A 15,309-nucleotide genomic window follows, 5' to 3' on the forward strand; every position below is an offset into this window, starting at 1 on the left:
CTCTTTTCATTCAGACCAGGAAATGGCTTTATTTGAAAAAAAATCCTTTGAGAGCAGGGGAGCATCAGTGTTTTCTTGGTTTTTAGCAGGTACTCAAACACTTTCAGGTGCTCTGAGCACCTCAAGTTGCCTGGTGGCCACGGGGCTGGCCTGAACTGGCTGGATTGTGGAAATCCAAATGTGGGAACAAACCGCTTGGTTGGCTGCCATCGTGGGTGTCAGATGTTTCATGGCTGTGTTTTAATGAATAATTACCAACTGGATTTTATGAAGAACTAATTTTAGAGCACTTTGCAAACAAGTTTCCCTGCCATATGTTTTCCTGGCTGCTTAGATCCTACAGGGCTTTGGCATAAAGGCGAATGCTGGCCGCCACCCCAGGCGCGCTCCCCCTCTCCTGTTGAGCATGCATCCCTCGTTGAGACGAGAGCTCTAGGAGATCATTCTTTTCTATTCCTAATCTCAAAAACTCCTAAGCTTTTTGTGGAGGTATGCAAATTGTTTCAAATCTAAGAAAATCCCTGAAGATTATTGCAGCTCTCTGCATTTTCAATCCTGAGCCCTGCGAGCTCCCTCAGCTCCGCAATGGTCACAAGTGGTTCCTTTCCTCTGTGTGTGGCTGGGCTCGGTGGCTTTGTGCAGTGCTGGACTCACAGCCATAGGTGTGAAGCTCCCAAACTGTTCTGCTGACTCCCCATGGTTACCAGAAAGAGAAAGCCTTTATTAGCCCATGAATAAAATGCATCAGAGGGTAGAGAGCCCTGAATGGAGAAATTATAAAAACAAATTGCTCAGAAAGAACTTAGCATGAGGTTTTAGGTTTGTAAATAAAAGTAAGCAGTAGGATTTCAGTATGCTGGGTAGTAAAAATAAACAAACTCACCGAGAGAGAGGGAATTTGGAATTTGTTTAGCAGTGTAGGCTGGCAAGTCAGTTGCTTATATTGGGCTTTAATCATAGTAAGTACTCCCTGCTGCAAAATTGAACTCCGATGATGTAGTCATTTGGGATTTCTGCTGCATGTTGTTCCTGAGCTGTTTTAGCCATTTTTGTGACTTTCAGTATGAAGCCATGAACTATAAAGGATCATTAAAAAAGAAAACAAAAAAGCCAAAAGTCAGTGAAACTTCCAAATTACTTCAGTGATTTAATTTGGTTTGACATGTCCATTCCCTAATTCATGTGATTTAGTGGCCTCTTCCTTAGCAGTTGTGTGTGTGTGTGTGTGTTAGATTAAGGATTCCACAGTTGCTTTTTAATGATCATGAAATTACTTGCCTCCTTTTCCTAGATGGGTTTTCTAATCTATTCATATATGCCAATAAGTAGCTTTAAAGCAAGAGTGATATCTTCAGCACAACATTATGTAAAAGTAATTAATCATGCAAGGGTGGTAAATCAGAAAATCAACAGGGCCATGAAAAGCAAAATGATAATTCAGCCAAGCATGTGAAGAAATCTTATCTGCTTATGAGTTCCCAGTGTCTTCTTGGTGACCCTTCAGTCAGGGATTTTCGATTTTGGGGCACAAATGCCTGGTCCTTACTGCCATATTAAGATTAATATACCCAGGGAAGGACCAGCAGATACATTAACTTCCTTCTTTCTTTTTTTTCCCTCAGTCCTGAGAAATCCAAAGAGGGATAAAAATGTATTATTGTTTTCTATGTCGCTTTGCACCAGTACTACAGCATTCAGAGTTATCCAGATTCAGTCATTTTGCTTTTGCCTGGCCATTAAATTATTTGTCCTGGTTTGATTAAAGAGGGGCAATACCCCTTTTAACTGTACCAAGTTAAAATCACCGTGCCAAGGGACCTGCTCTCACCAGGTCACACCCCATCATCATGAAAAGAGATTCTGCAGCTAAAACTACTTCAAGCAGCTTCAGGCTGAAAACTCTTCCCCTTCGATCTGGCCAACTGCTGAGCCTTCTCTGCTATATGAGGTAGAATCAGCATCAAACAGGGGGAGGCAGAGGAACCTGCCAGCACAAGCAGAGAGGAACAGCGTGTTGCCAGTGAGAAATGTCAGCTTTTATTGCTGCTTCCCCAGTTGACCCTTTGTGAACAATTGTTCTGAAGAGCACAATTTCTTTTTCCCAAGATGTTGCCCAAGTAATAACATTTCCCAAGGAGGTGATGAGTCTGTCCTTAACCTCTGACTGTTAGACAATGGCTTTTAGCAATCTTCCCAAATGCCATTGATTTCAGAGATAGATATATGTGTGTTTAGTACCTCACATATGCTGAAAGTTACCGGCATGCCAGAATTCTCTACGTCTCTGGCATGCTTTGCCTGAGTTTCACTAATTTATCTGATTTACCTTTTCCCATTTAAATCATATATGGAAAAGGCTCGAGTGGATGGCAATCTGATATTGAGTGAAACTTTTTATTCCACTTCTCTTACTTTGTCCCTCATTTAAGAGCATAGAATCATAGACAGAGTACATAATGCACTCACTGTGATGATAGCTCTCAACATCAGTAGATTTGGGCTCAAATTCCTCCCTGCCATGGATTTGCTTTGTGGAAAGGCTGCAGGTCAGTGTCAGTTCCACAGTTTACCAGCAAGACAATAGTTCTGGCAGACATTTCCCTTTGTTGTAAGGCTGAGCATACCAGCTCTGTAATGCTGGTCCATAAGAGGTTTTCAGCTGGAAAGGTGAGGTTTTATACCCCAGTTTTGGGTAGATGTGATAGCACTAGAGTGCTAAATTTGTCTGTCTTCCACTAATAGGGAGAATCTTCATTATTTTATCACAAATTGTGAATAATTTACTAGGGCTCACAGTTCTTGAGTGGAATGCAGTGTGAAAGACAATCTGTGTGTCCTTCTCTGGATGTTTATTCTGTTTGGGAGGCAAGGTTACAGATTTCTGTTTAAATTGAAAGTAGGAGAAGGTAGATGTTTTCTCATAGTTGTGGGCACAGCCTGGAAATGCAGAGGGAAATGTAATGAAGCTACTGGCAAGCAAGCACATACTATTACTGTATTTTATTGAACACATGCATCTTTCTTTAGACATGTCTATCTATCTCTATCTACTCCTACACAGATAAATGTGTCTAAAACAAGATGTGTTTTCATAGGGGACTTGTTATACAGCTATCAAAAGATTAGATATATTGGTTTTGGTGTTTCTTAAGGGCTTCCCTTAGATAGGGTCTACTCAGCTGAGCTTGAGAGCTCCAGAATCACAGACATTAATGACAGAAAAAAAGCCTATTAGGACAGCTCTCCCAGCTGCTTTGTTATGCAGAGTTATTCCCTGTTGTAGACTAACCAATATTTCTTCCAGTCTTGCTTAATTGTGGCATCTCCATTGGGAGGCTATTTACTGAGCTTAATAGATGGGAAGCTTATCTGACATTCATCTTAAATTACTTTCTTTCTTTTTTTAGTTTCATGCCATTAATGGTGCCATCGCTCTTATGTTCTAAATAATCACTTGCTCTGTTTGATCCCTTTTCCAAAGATTAATGCAATGTTCTACCTTCTTTGGAAGCCATCCAAACAGAAATTCTCAGTTTTCCTTAATATATGTTCAATTCCCTTATTTGTGTTATTCCTTTCCATGCTCCCTCTGGTTTTTGTATCACACTTGCCCTGATTGTTCCTCATACAACCTCAGGTAAGCAACTTTTACTCTGTGATGTAAAAATTGTGCGGTGTATGTTTATCTGGTCATGAGTTACATTAGACAAACACGTTTCCTGTCTGTGCTATACCTGTTTCACATTCTGGGGGCTTCCATTCAACAATATGTCTGGTGTTACACCTCAGATATCTATTCCTGTTTCAAAAAGAATTTATTGCAGGCAATTGATTAGAAAAGGGTGTGGGTCTCCTGAATCTCTGAAAGCTGTGTAGGAACCTAAAATTAATGGGTCGAATAATAGATTTCAAATTGTTTCTCAAAAACCATCGTGTCAGTTTGTACTTTTTATGATCACCTATGCAGAGGAAAGATGCATAATTCTAGGTCACTGTTTAAGAAAGAATAAAAGTCACGGAATCTCTTTGTGTTTCATGGTCAGCTAGTAAATGTTAGTTTCCCATTTCTTCCAGAATACCATTTTATAACAAGGTAGAGGAGAAAATAGAGAGGCAGATTTTTGTATTCAGTTCTGTATTCAGGTCTGTTTGTTTGGGGTTTTGTTTGTGTTCTCTTTTTTTTCCCCCCTTGTTTTTGTTTTTCCCCCCCGCAGTACGATTTCATGGAGCGCTTGGATGGCAAGGAGAAGTGGAGCGTGGTGGAGTCGCCGCGGGAGCGCCGCAGCGTGCAGACCCTGGTGCAGAACGAGGCCGTGTTCGTGCAGTACCTGGACGTGGGCTTGTGGCACCTGGCCTTCTACAACGATGGCAAGGACAAGGAGGTGGTCTCCTTCAGCACAGTCGTTTTGGGTAGGTGCTCCCACCAGCTGGGCACTTTTCCTCTCTGTTTATACCCTGCCTTACCCAAAGTTGGAATATTTTCCTGCAGTATTTGGCCTATTTGTCCTTATGTGATGCTGTGCACTTTTTTCCTCAACGCTGCTTTAGCAAAGAATCAGTAATGGGGTGTGCTGACTTTAATTCACTAATTTTTCTCTTAATATTTTAGCATTCCCATAGATCTTGAGTTTACTTTTGGAAAACAAGGCTCAGAAAATTCAGTGTGGTTTGAAGCATTCCCCAGCTAATGTTCCTCTCCCTTATCTCTGTCATTTTGCTACTTTTTATTTGCTTCTCTGAAGATGCTTCTTTACACCCAGGTGGTATAGTATCCAACAGGAGAGCTGTTTAATCTTGGTGGAAAGACAGCTCAAGAAAATGATACCTGCAAATGAGATTATTGTTTGCAGCCATCCTAGAGATTAATTGAGCCAGTTAATTAGCTGTATGTTGCTTTACGGCTTACCACTCACCTAGCAGTGAGTCATCTCCTCAACGTGGCGGAAGAACATCCAGCTGCAGTTTTGTTAGAATAGGATTACATTCAGTTGAGAATCAAACTGAGTCTAAATTTTCCAAGCTTTATTAGATTTGTTGTCCTTTGAAGCTCTTAATGAACTTTGCTGACTATCTTTCCACAGATGTGTAACAAATTCTGAGGTATCCTTTGTGATATTCTGTCCTGGCTGGTGAAGTCTGAAATGGCACTGTGTTGTATAAATCTGTAATTCCTCTTACTTCAGGGAAGGTGTAAAAAGTCAAAATGAGGGTTTAGATTTGATGAAAAATAGTCAGAGGTGTTTTCTAGTCTTGCCGTATTAATATGTAGCTTAGATTTTTTTCCTTTTACATTAATATAGCATTCAGTCTGTTTGCCTAAATCCCAAAGGGAGTAGGTGAATAATCAACACTGTCATTAAGTACAGACATAATTGTTTCTGTTACCCTGAATTAAGATGAAAAAATACTTTTCTGTGAATGTTAAAAAATTAGTATATATACGTAGTGGTTCCGCAAACTATCCATTACACAAAAAGCTTTTGCATCACTTCTCTAAATTCCACCCCTGCCAAACTATGACATTATATAATTTTCCCCCATATTTTTCATAGAAGGCTTTTTCCACTTCTCTAAAACCAACAATATTTGTGCTCATATCTTGTTTTGCCCCTGTTGTGCTTAGAAAACCTTGGGATATTATAAGCTGCCCTTTACAGGGTTGCCAGGTCAAGGCTATTGCTTTCAAGAGCATCAAAGGTGTAATAGCCAGGTAGGCTACTTGATAGAGCAATGATAGTGATTGAAATGAAATCTGGAGAAAAATATAGTGTTTTATCTGGTTCTACACACCTTGTATCAGATGCTTCATAATGAAAGGCTCTGAGACAGCTGAACATCTCTCTGGTGTGGAAGAGGAGGAAGAATAACAGAAATTATGTGAACTCCTAGACAATACTAAATTCACCATGATTTTGAATACATAGAAAATGCTTTTGTGTGCCATGAAGCAAAATAATGAATAAATCTATAAACAAGCTTCTTCATGAGACAAATTGATATCTTTGAGAATTACGTTTCAATTTTTACTTTCCATTGTTTATATTACTCATTTCAAGAGCCCAAGCTAATGACATCTCTTTAAAAATTTGCTTTAGTGTCCTGTAACTGTGAAATTAGATTTAAAGTTCTACTTGAATCCTTTTCTTCTTTGCAGTTTTATTTGACAAATAAAAATACTCTCCATAGTTCTGCTAGTTCCAAATCCAAATTCTCTTTTCTGTGTTGTACAGCAGCTTGATTTGGTGCCTGGGGCTGTCAGAACCATTTAGTTTGGAACCACAGGTCCCACAACAACAGAGAATGATAGTGAAGAGTAATATTCCAATTAGATTTTTGTTCCAATAATTCCCTGTTGAAAATATGTTCTGCTGAAATCCAACAGCTTTCAAATTAAAATAATTTTAAGAATTGATTTCAAAAATGGAGTTTTATCTTTAGATTGTTTTTATGCAAAGTAGTGTGTGCCTTATCCAAATGATAACAGAAATTGTGGAAAATAAGTATTTTGGTGCAGCTGAAATGTTATCAGGCTTATGTGTCTACTCTTCTCATATTATTGAGGTCATCAACATTTCAGTCAGTCACTCGAACTCTGATATTAAACTTTGTCCTGTGTTTTACAGAACTATTCTTCATGCACTTGCACAGCCACCTGCATCTTTTAATTCATTTCTTTAAGGGTCGAGTAGATTTGCCACAGTAAAAGAGCTCCTCTTTGTCATGTTCAGCAGATACTTTTGTCAGCTTAATTAATGAGGCTTCAAATGCCTGTAGAAGGAAAAGAAGACACAGTCCTTGGGATGATCAGTTTCCCATGGCAGGGTGGTTGAGCAAGAACAGTCTCATTGCAAAAGGGAGTGTGTTGATTTTCCTGAGGAAGCATTGTGTTTGCTGCACAACATAAACTCAGCATGGCTGTAGAAGTCTGAAGAGGTCTTGCCTATTTTTGGAGCAGAGGATTTGAGCACTGTCAGAAGACCTTGGGTTCTGATAAAGCCCAGAACTTAATATGTGGCTTTAGTGTGTGTCACTAGATCTCTACATGTACTTGTGCTCTCATGAAACTGTGCATTCTGCCTCACCTGAACCTTGTGCTGCTAATATTGTTAGGAGTTTCACTTCTAAGTATTGAGGACAAATTAAAATGAAGAAAAAAAATAAGCAAAATATCTGTAGCCTAAGAAGGAACCAACCAATTAATGTACTTGTGATGCTTCAATTTCAGACTCAGTGCAAGACTGCCCACGTCATTGCCATGGGAATGGCGAGTGTGTCTCAGGTGTCTGCCACTGTTTTCCAGGATTTCATGGAGCAGACTGTGCTAAAGGTATCATTTTCCCTATATTTACAAATAACCACAGTGTGTGTCTGTCATCTATTGATCTACAGTGCCTGCTACCTAGAATGGGTCTGAGTTAGGTTGAAATAGAACAATTTGCTTTTTTTATTCTTAGATCTTGAGGAAGTATTGCCGCATTTCCAATGAGCTTGCATAGCTACAGCCTTTTTTTGTGGCAAACGTAGTAGACAGAAATGGCAGAAAATATTTATTTTCTGGAAAAGTGGATGAATTATCAATGCTTTCTGATAATCTGGTCTGCAAGAAAACACTGATTGTCTTCATTGATACAGTGTAGTACATACTCTGGCTTGCTTGAGCCTTACTTTTAGTACAAAGCATCTTTCTTGCATATAAAATTACTCTTTGACCAAAGGAACTTTGCCTTTTGTAGGAAAATAGGTAGGACCTGATAAAATCTTAAAATAAACATTTTGTGAAATGTCAGTTGTAAGTTTTAACAACTAAAACTGGGAAATACACTGCTATCAAGGATTAACTAGAAATCTAAATGACATCTTTGGATTGGCAGTATGTGTTCATTAGGTTTTTCTGAGAGTTTTGGATAGCAGTGGTACGGAAATGATTCATAAAGGACAACCTCTTTAGTTTGTACAGCCAGTAGCAGATGTGTTGTTTAAATTCAGTGGCTTGGTTGTATTGCCCTCTGCTCCTGAGCACACTCAGGACATTTTACAGTTTGCTTCCTTCTTAGTTTGTGTGAGATTTAGGCACACTATCAATAGCATGCTTACAATTATTTTCCATGGGGTTTTTAGGGTTCCAAGGGGGAAAGCCTGGTGTTTGAAAGCTTTTTAAGATTACTTGAAGGGCCTTAGAAATTTGCTCATTTCTTCTTAGATTCCTGATGGAGTCATGGGGAGAGTTCATTGTGCCCCACCTCTGTCACTGCTGTGGCACATCCATGTGTCGATCAAATACTCCTTGATTAGCTGCCATAGTTGTACTGGAGTGAGTAATTTCTGGGTTTTGTCTCCACACTTGGCTCTTGAAGATACCCCAGTACAAAAAAAAAAAAAAAAGAGAAATAGAGACCCCAAGGGGCTTGAAAAGCTAAGACTGCTATTTCGGCATTCACCCTGCTCATTTTACAGAACATTCAAGTAGTTGTTTGATTACCTGAGAAATAAAGACAGCTGGTAAATCTGGAGAGGAGATATCTGTATTGCACAAAGTGAATGGTGTGATAATGTGAGCTATAAATACAGACTGACAGCTCTGTGCTTTTTCTGTGGTGTTAACCTGTGAAAGTATGCATGCAGTGGCTGTGTGCTTCACTGCCACCCTTCACACATACATGGCCATTATATCAACTCATTTGCATTCTGAGTTGTGCAGCAATCCTGCATTGTCTACTGAACCTCTGTGTAGCACTGTGTGCTGTGTTAGTGCTAGAAAATACTTCCTTCAGGCTGTGACAGATAAATAGCTTTTGAATAGGGTGCTTGTCAAACTATTTGTCAGGCTTCTCCTGCCCCTCAGTGCATTCCCTCTGCTTCCTGCTTTGTCCTTTCTGTGTTGTCTCTTTCCCCTCAAAAGCAGAAATGGTTTCATGGAAGCTTCCTTCAACTCTGGTACTGTTTTCTTGTCAGACATGATGGTATTTCTAAAGAACAAAGAAGCCTGAAAAACTGCACAAGATGAGAACATGGGTGTGTTGACAGAACTCGTGTTCCTGTGCTGGATCAGCTGCACAGTGTTACCCTGAGAGCTGGGTGGAAGGGGTTTTTGCCTCACCCCTTTCATGCCTGTTCTCACAGCCACAGGCTTTTCTGCTTACTTGAATGCTCTTCATATGTGAGAGCAGTTTCAGAACTCAGAAATCAAAATTGGAATTCTATGCAGGGTAAACACAGTAAAATGCGATAGAGAATCACATCCTTTGCATCATACATACTACATGTATGGACACATATTTAATGTACATCTACCATAACGTTAAATTTATATTTGAACTGTCACAAGTATGGAAGGATAATGTTTTTTTTCAATTTCATTTTTTCAATCATTATTTCCTTAGCAATGCATCTTTCAATGTCTCACTTCTCCACCATAAAATAAAAAATAAGTTGAGTCAAGACTCAAATGTGGAGAAAATGTGAGCAAGCTCCTCAGATGGCTTTTAGAACTTGGTCCATGCAGTAAAAGCAGTCTGAGAGCTTCCCTTTGTGTGAACCCCAAGTCTGACAGATGTGAAACACAATCCTTCATCCCAGGGCTGATGCTGAGGCCATCAGAGGCAGTGAGACATCAGGGGAGTCTCTGCAAACCATTTGCAGGCAGTGCACAGGGACCCCTCCATCCACGTGGTTCTAAAATACAAAAATGAAGGAAAGCTGTGAGACACAGCACAGATCTGACTTCAGATCCATTAGCTTCAAGAAAACACTATGAAAATTATTGGAAAGAGATGAACTTTTGGCCCAACCCACAGGGTGTAACACACTTTCATACCCTGATTGAAATGGAACAAACTTCACCCTCTCAAACACTCCTGCCAAACGCTGTGTGGGGTATTTCTCATTCTCATTCTGTGGAAATAGCTTATTATCTGGTCTTCAGTATCAGCAGATTTACTCCATTCTTGCTTAGGCAAAATTCCCTTTGGAGTTTATCCTTATTAAGGTTAAAGAATTTCATCTAACATACAAAAAAGGTAATGATACATTTTGATCTCGTGTGGATAAGATATGGCATACAAAGAAAAAGAAAATCTGATAATCAAAGGATAATTCCATGCAGAGATGTGTCCTGATAAAGCAAGTGTGTACAGTTAAAGCCAGTGGAAGATTTGCTGTGAATTGAACTGCACTGTGAGTAACCTCTCGTCCACAATTATGTGTAGGAGCTATTGGTGAAAAGAGATTCTCTGGCCAAGGATCAATTAAAGAATCAGACATGCAGCTGTGATTATTGTTATTTTTTGGTGTTTTGCACCTTTTTCTATTCATCTCTATTTTTCTGTAAGCTCTGTGATAAAACCACTGAAGTATATCAAAAAGTCCCTGCTTAGAATTGTTGCTGTTTATGTCTGATCCTAGTTTGGATTTTCAAGGTCTGTGGTGAATCTGCAGCAGGCATCCATCAGCATGTCCTGCCTTTCACCACTTGGGAATGGAGTTCAGTGCTACAACGAGTTGAGTTCTACAAGTGACTCAGACTTGGCTATAATTTCATTTCATCTCATAAGATATTTGAAGGGCATGCAACTCTTCCACTCCTTTAACAAAACCACTTCCAAAGACTCTGTCAAATACTATTTTGCAACTGTGAGCAGAGCCTCCTTTAATTTTGCATTTTAAAATACTTGGATTTGCATCATAAGCATCTTTAGCTAATCTGAAAAGGTGAACAATGCACCATCACATAGGATTTCTACATTGATATGATGAGCATAGCCTGCTAAGAGATGGTGTCCAATTTGTGAAAGAAAGACAAAAATGGAGTCAAGTAGCTTATGTCAACTGCCATGAAGTTGCCATTTAGCAGATACTTCCAGTTGATTATGCAATGTAATAAGAAACATGTTTAATATTTTAATCTAAATGAAATGAAGGCTTTTGGATTTTTTTTTAAACCAGAAATTTGTGCGATGTTTGATCAGTTGACTTTTTAATCTGATTTTAAGAACTCTAATTATTCAGATTTATGTTATTCGCAATTTCTTTTCCTGTTCTCCTTGTGTGGGTTTTTCATTATTTTATTTTCATTCTGTTTGTTTTTGGCTTACTGGCAAAGGACGGCGCCACTTTAATAAGTATAAAAAGAAGGGTAGGTTTTTTTAAATTTCCTTTTATTTCTTTTGCAACATCTATTTAGTTTGAAATAGTTACAAAGCTGTAACGTGTAGTCTCTCTCTCTTTAAATTTATTCTAATGGATTTGCTGTTTGCACCACAGTAAGAATTCCTACCATTGCCATTTTCTTTGTTATGTGTGGGCTATTAATCTCTGTACAAAAAATGTAAGAAACTGTCAATTATTAGGTAAGTAAGGTATAATTACTAGAAGTAGCAACTCTTGCATTTTTGTAGTTGTTATCTAATTTCTGTTGTTTGAGACTCATCTTGCTCTGAGGCTTTTCAGAGGCTTCTTGCTTTGACAACAGTGCATAAAATAATGTTTTTTTCATCCATGGAACACACTGCTTGAAACTGCTGTCTTTGTGTTGTGTCCAGAATGCTCCCAGTGGCACACACTGTTCTGGGAGTGACTGCAATGGGGACAACATTAAATTTTGGGGTGCATCCTGCAGAATAACTCAGTACCTGGTTCATTGCTGTAGAGCACATGGCCCACAGGAATGGATGATGTCCAGCTGCTCATGTATAGGAGTGTACATCATCTCTCTGTGTGACTCAGGGAATCACTATTTGTTGTCAGAACTTGGGCTGAAGTTTTAGGAACTGGAAACAGCTTAAGCAGACAGAGACTGCCTGGACTCTGAAGGAAAAGGTGAGGGGATGCTGAATCCCCTTTTCCCTCTGCCCGCAGCACATGGCCATGGCCTCACAGAGGAGGTGGGGCAGCACTTTGGGCCTTCCATGGCACAGTCAAACTGGAGAAAGGGTCTCGAACTATTCAAGTGTCTCCCTTCAAATGCAGTAACAGGATCAGAGAAATGAGGGAGGGTGGATCAAACATGGTGGTGCCATCACCAGATGGGTTTGCAAAGCAAAGCTGGAAAGGAGAAGTGTAAAAAATGGCAGGTTGGTGGCATTATTACAATGTTGTCCTGAGCAATAATGTAAGTTAAAGGTGACCTGTTGTGGTTAATCCTTTACGCACAAAGCAGACAAAAGCAGCACCTGACTCCAGGGATGTACCACCTCAATACAAGTTTAAAGGGAATGTATGGGAACCAATTGACAGATATGAAAGTACAGGGGAAAATGGTGAAAATGCAGTGTTATAGAAACACCAGCAGTGTGACTGTTGTCATCTTGGGGGAACACTGTGGTAAAGGCAGTTTGAAAGAGGGGTGATGGGGCAGATAACATCTTTGTGGATAATGGAGGGAAATGGGGCCTTCAGAGGAAAGACTGAGCACAGGAAACAGCTCAAAAAAAAAAAAAGAAAAAGCAGTTCAAAAATTTCACTTTCAAAAGCATCCTATCCTAACTTCTAGAAGGGTTGAAGTCAGAATTCAAGCAGTGAGCAGTGTGGGCTGAAGGGGATCTGTAACTGAAGTTAGAGCATGAAGTCCATGTTCCATAAGATAAAAGACCTGAAACAAGACTGGGAAAGAAGAGGCACACAGATGAAGGTTAGATTAATAAATTACCAATGTAATTAGTGAAGCAGTGTTGCATATAAACATGACTGAAGAAGACTGAATTTATCAATGTGGAGAAAAAGGTGTTTATTTAATGTAGATTTTATTTACTGGAAGCCAGGGCAGAATTCTGACCTAGAGAGGCAATGCAGAATCAAGTCCATAAAGAACTTTGTCAAAACCTGAATGCGAGGCAAGAAGAAAAGTTAAAAAAATAATCCAGACTATGAACTTTAATGAAAAGTAGAATGATGGTATTTTCCACTTTGATAGAGCAAGAATGCAGGGTAGGTCTGAGAAGAAGTGAGATAGAGAAAAAAAGGTAAATCAAAGAAGAAGTAACTATTAGTAAGCATTTTAGATGTTCATAATCATAGCATGTATCATTTTACACTGTACTGTTGAAGGAAGAAAAAAGAAGTGTGCTTTTCTCTGGAAATGCTGCATTCCTGACTTGTCACCCACACACATCTCACATCCTTTCTTGCAGTTGACAGAATCCAGCATGTTCAGCTTCTCTCTTTGTACCTCTCTCTGGGTGGGTTTGTTTTTGGGTTTTGTGTGTTTATGTGTGTATGTGTGCCAACTTGTGTGCGTGCTGCAGCAGCAGCACAGCCCTGGCTTGTCACTCAAATCTTCCCTCACAGTGGGTGGAAGCATCATTCTGATGCTTGAACAGACAAGGCTGCCTTTGGCAGTGTTCCCCACCAGCAGTTCCCACCTCTCTGACTCAGTACCTTAAAGTGCCTTTGTTATAAATTTTCTTCTTGTTTTCCCAGTCTCACATTTTATTAGCAGGCTATTTTCATTTCTTGCTAACTGGTCATGTCCTCAGTTGAGGACAGGTTTTTATGTACAGGGCAGTGATTGCCTGCCTGCCTTTGTTTTTCTTGGTTTTACAGAACTGCATTACACTCTAAAAAGGAGCTTGTGCCATTAACTCTGGCTAATATTAATTACAGAATTAATAAATAGACATACAGCCTATTTTGACAATGACTGACAGGCATTGCTGTCTATCAGCTGCTAGCTGGCCTGCATGAAATGAGATAGTAGCTTTGATCCAGTGTCAGGCAGCCAAGGGGTGCCAACACAAAATCTATCACTGCAACTCTTTCTAATTGGCAATTTAAGCAGGAGCCAGGGGCTGGAGGGGTCACAGGCTGAATTCTTTCAGATTGTGAGTGCTCATGGCTCCAGAAGGGGCTCAGGGCAACAGGAGCCATCGTGTCTGGTCTGAGTGTCCTCATCAATCCTCAGGGATCCTCCTGGAGACTGGAAATAAGAACAGGGGCTGGATGGAGGGGCTGGGCTCTAGAATTCTGCAGCAGATACCTTGTTAAATTTGTTACAACACAAAGCATTTAACACATAACATTTCACTGCTGCCTAGGAATGTGTACCTGTCCCTCGAGCACAGTGTAGATTGAACAGGAGGATTAGCAGTGCTCAGATTGCTTCTTTTTCTGCACCAGGCTGGAACTGGTGCTCCTACCCTCTGCATTCTTTGTAAGAAAGTATTTGCAAAGTTGAAATAGCACCCAGGAGCTCCTTGTAGCATAAAGGAATTCAAGTATTCCTTAAAGGAATACTTGAGTATATAATACTTCAAGTATTTGAGATATAATTAAGTATTTGAGTATATAATACTTTAAGAATATAAGTTTCAACATGCAAAATATTCACTTCACATTCTTCTTAAAGTTTCTACAGCTTCTGCTGATTCCAGCACTGAATTTAGGGTTATAAAGAATTTATCTGCAAAAGATCTTGTCCTGAATTGTTTAAAGTGGAGATTCCCCTGTTGTTTAGAAGTACATCCTTCATTCTTTTTGTTATGGTTGGGGCTCTACAGGGAAACAAAAATGCTTTAAACTTTTTAACGAAATGTATTTAATCTTGTTAAATACACCTAATAGTTGCATCTCATGTAGCAATTTATTAGCATGTTTTCTTTATTAAACCACCAGTAAACATACAGGTAAATTTCTCCATGTGAATTACATTGTCCTTTCATGTATATCTGAGTTCATGTTGCAGCCTGTGAACTTGGAATTATGCATGATTCCTTTTCCCAAAGAGCTTGTAGGGTAGTGGTGCAGCTAAGAAGGCAGATTTATTCTGTAGGAGGAAGTTTCAGACAAAGCTGAAAGGACTAAGAAAAAAAAATAATGGGGAATACTGAGGAATTCAGTAATGGATGAAGAAGAAAATAATTGACAGAAGTCACTGATGCCAGTGATGGACAAAACATGATAGGTGGAAAGTGGGCATGTAAGGAATTATAATTCTCTGATTTCAGCAAACACTCAGGTATTTTGGTGTGATCATTCTCTACTCCACCTGGAGAAACTCAGGGACTAAAGAGAGCCACAGGCAGTAAGTACTGTAGCTGAGCTGGAACCAAATTTTATTGGCTTAGTATTATTGGAAAGTTTGCTTTGCTTATGTCCAAGATGGAAAGCACATGGAAACACAGCAAAATCTTATTAATGGATTTTTCTTTAACAGAATTATGTAATATTTTCATACTTAATAAAACCTGGGTATATTCATTTGATCTCTCACAGCTGCCTTTGAAGACTGCTGTGTTATCAGTTACTTCTCTTCCTTCCCTTCTTAAACATGCGCAGCACAAGCACATCTATTTGCACAAATATCTTCTGTTTCAATGG

At 39.4% G+C, this 15,309-nt stretch overlaps 1 protein-coding gene across 16 annotated transcripts in view; it reads left to right on the forward strand.

The window, feature by feature from the left end:
- Positions 1 to 15,309, forward strand: part of TENM2 (teneurin transmembrane protein 2) — a 617,488-nt gene that overhangs the window by 504,350 nt on the left and 97,829 nt on the right. For 9 of the 16 annotated variants that reach the window (XM_058034869.1, XM_058034857.1, XM_058034859.1 and 6 more), the window contains 3 exons: positions 4,215 to 4,410; positions 7,226 to 7,327; positions 11,099 to 11,131. In XM_058034869.1, coding sequence (XP_057890852.1) covers positions 4,215 to 4,410; positions 7,226 to 7,327; positions 11,099 to 11,131 — 331 coding nt within the window. The remainder of the gene's footprint in view (positions 1 to 4,214; positions 4,411 to 7,225; positions 7,328 to 11,098; positions 11,132 to 15,309) is intronic. The other 7 variants (XM_058034861.1, XM_058034862.1, XM_058034863.1 and 4 more) reach the window with 1 other exon arrangement.

This window comes from Melospiza georgiana, chromosome 15 (genome assembly GCF_028018845.1).
Source record: "Melospiza georgiana isolate bMelGeo1 chromosome 15, bMelGeo1.pri, whole genome shotgun sequence".
NCBI lineage: Eukaryota > Metazoa > Chordata > Aves > Passeriformes > Passerellidae > Melospiza > Melospiza georgiana.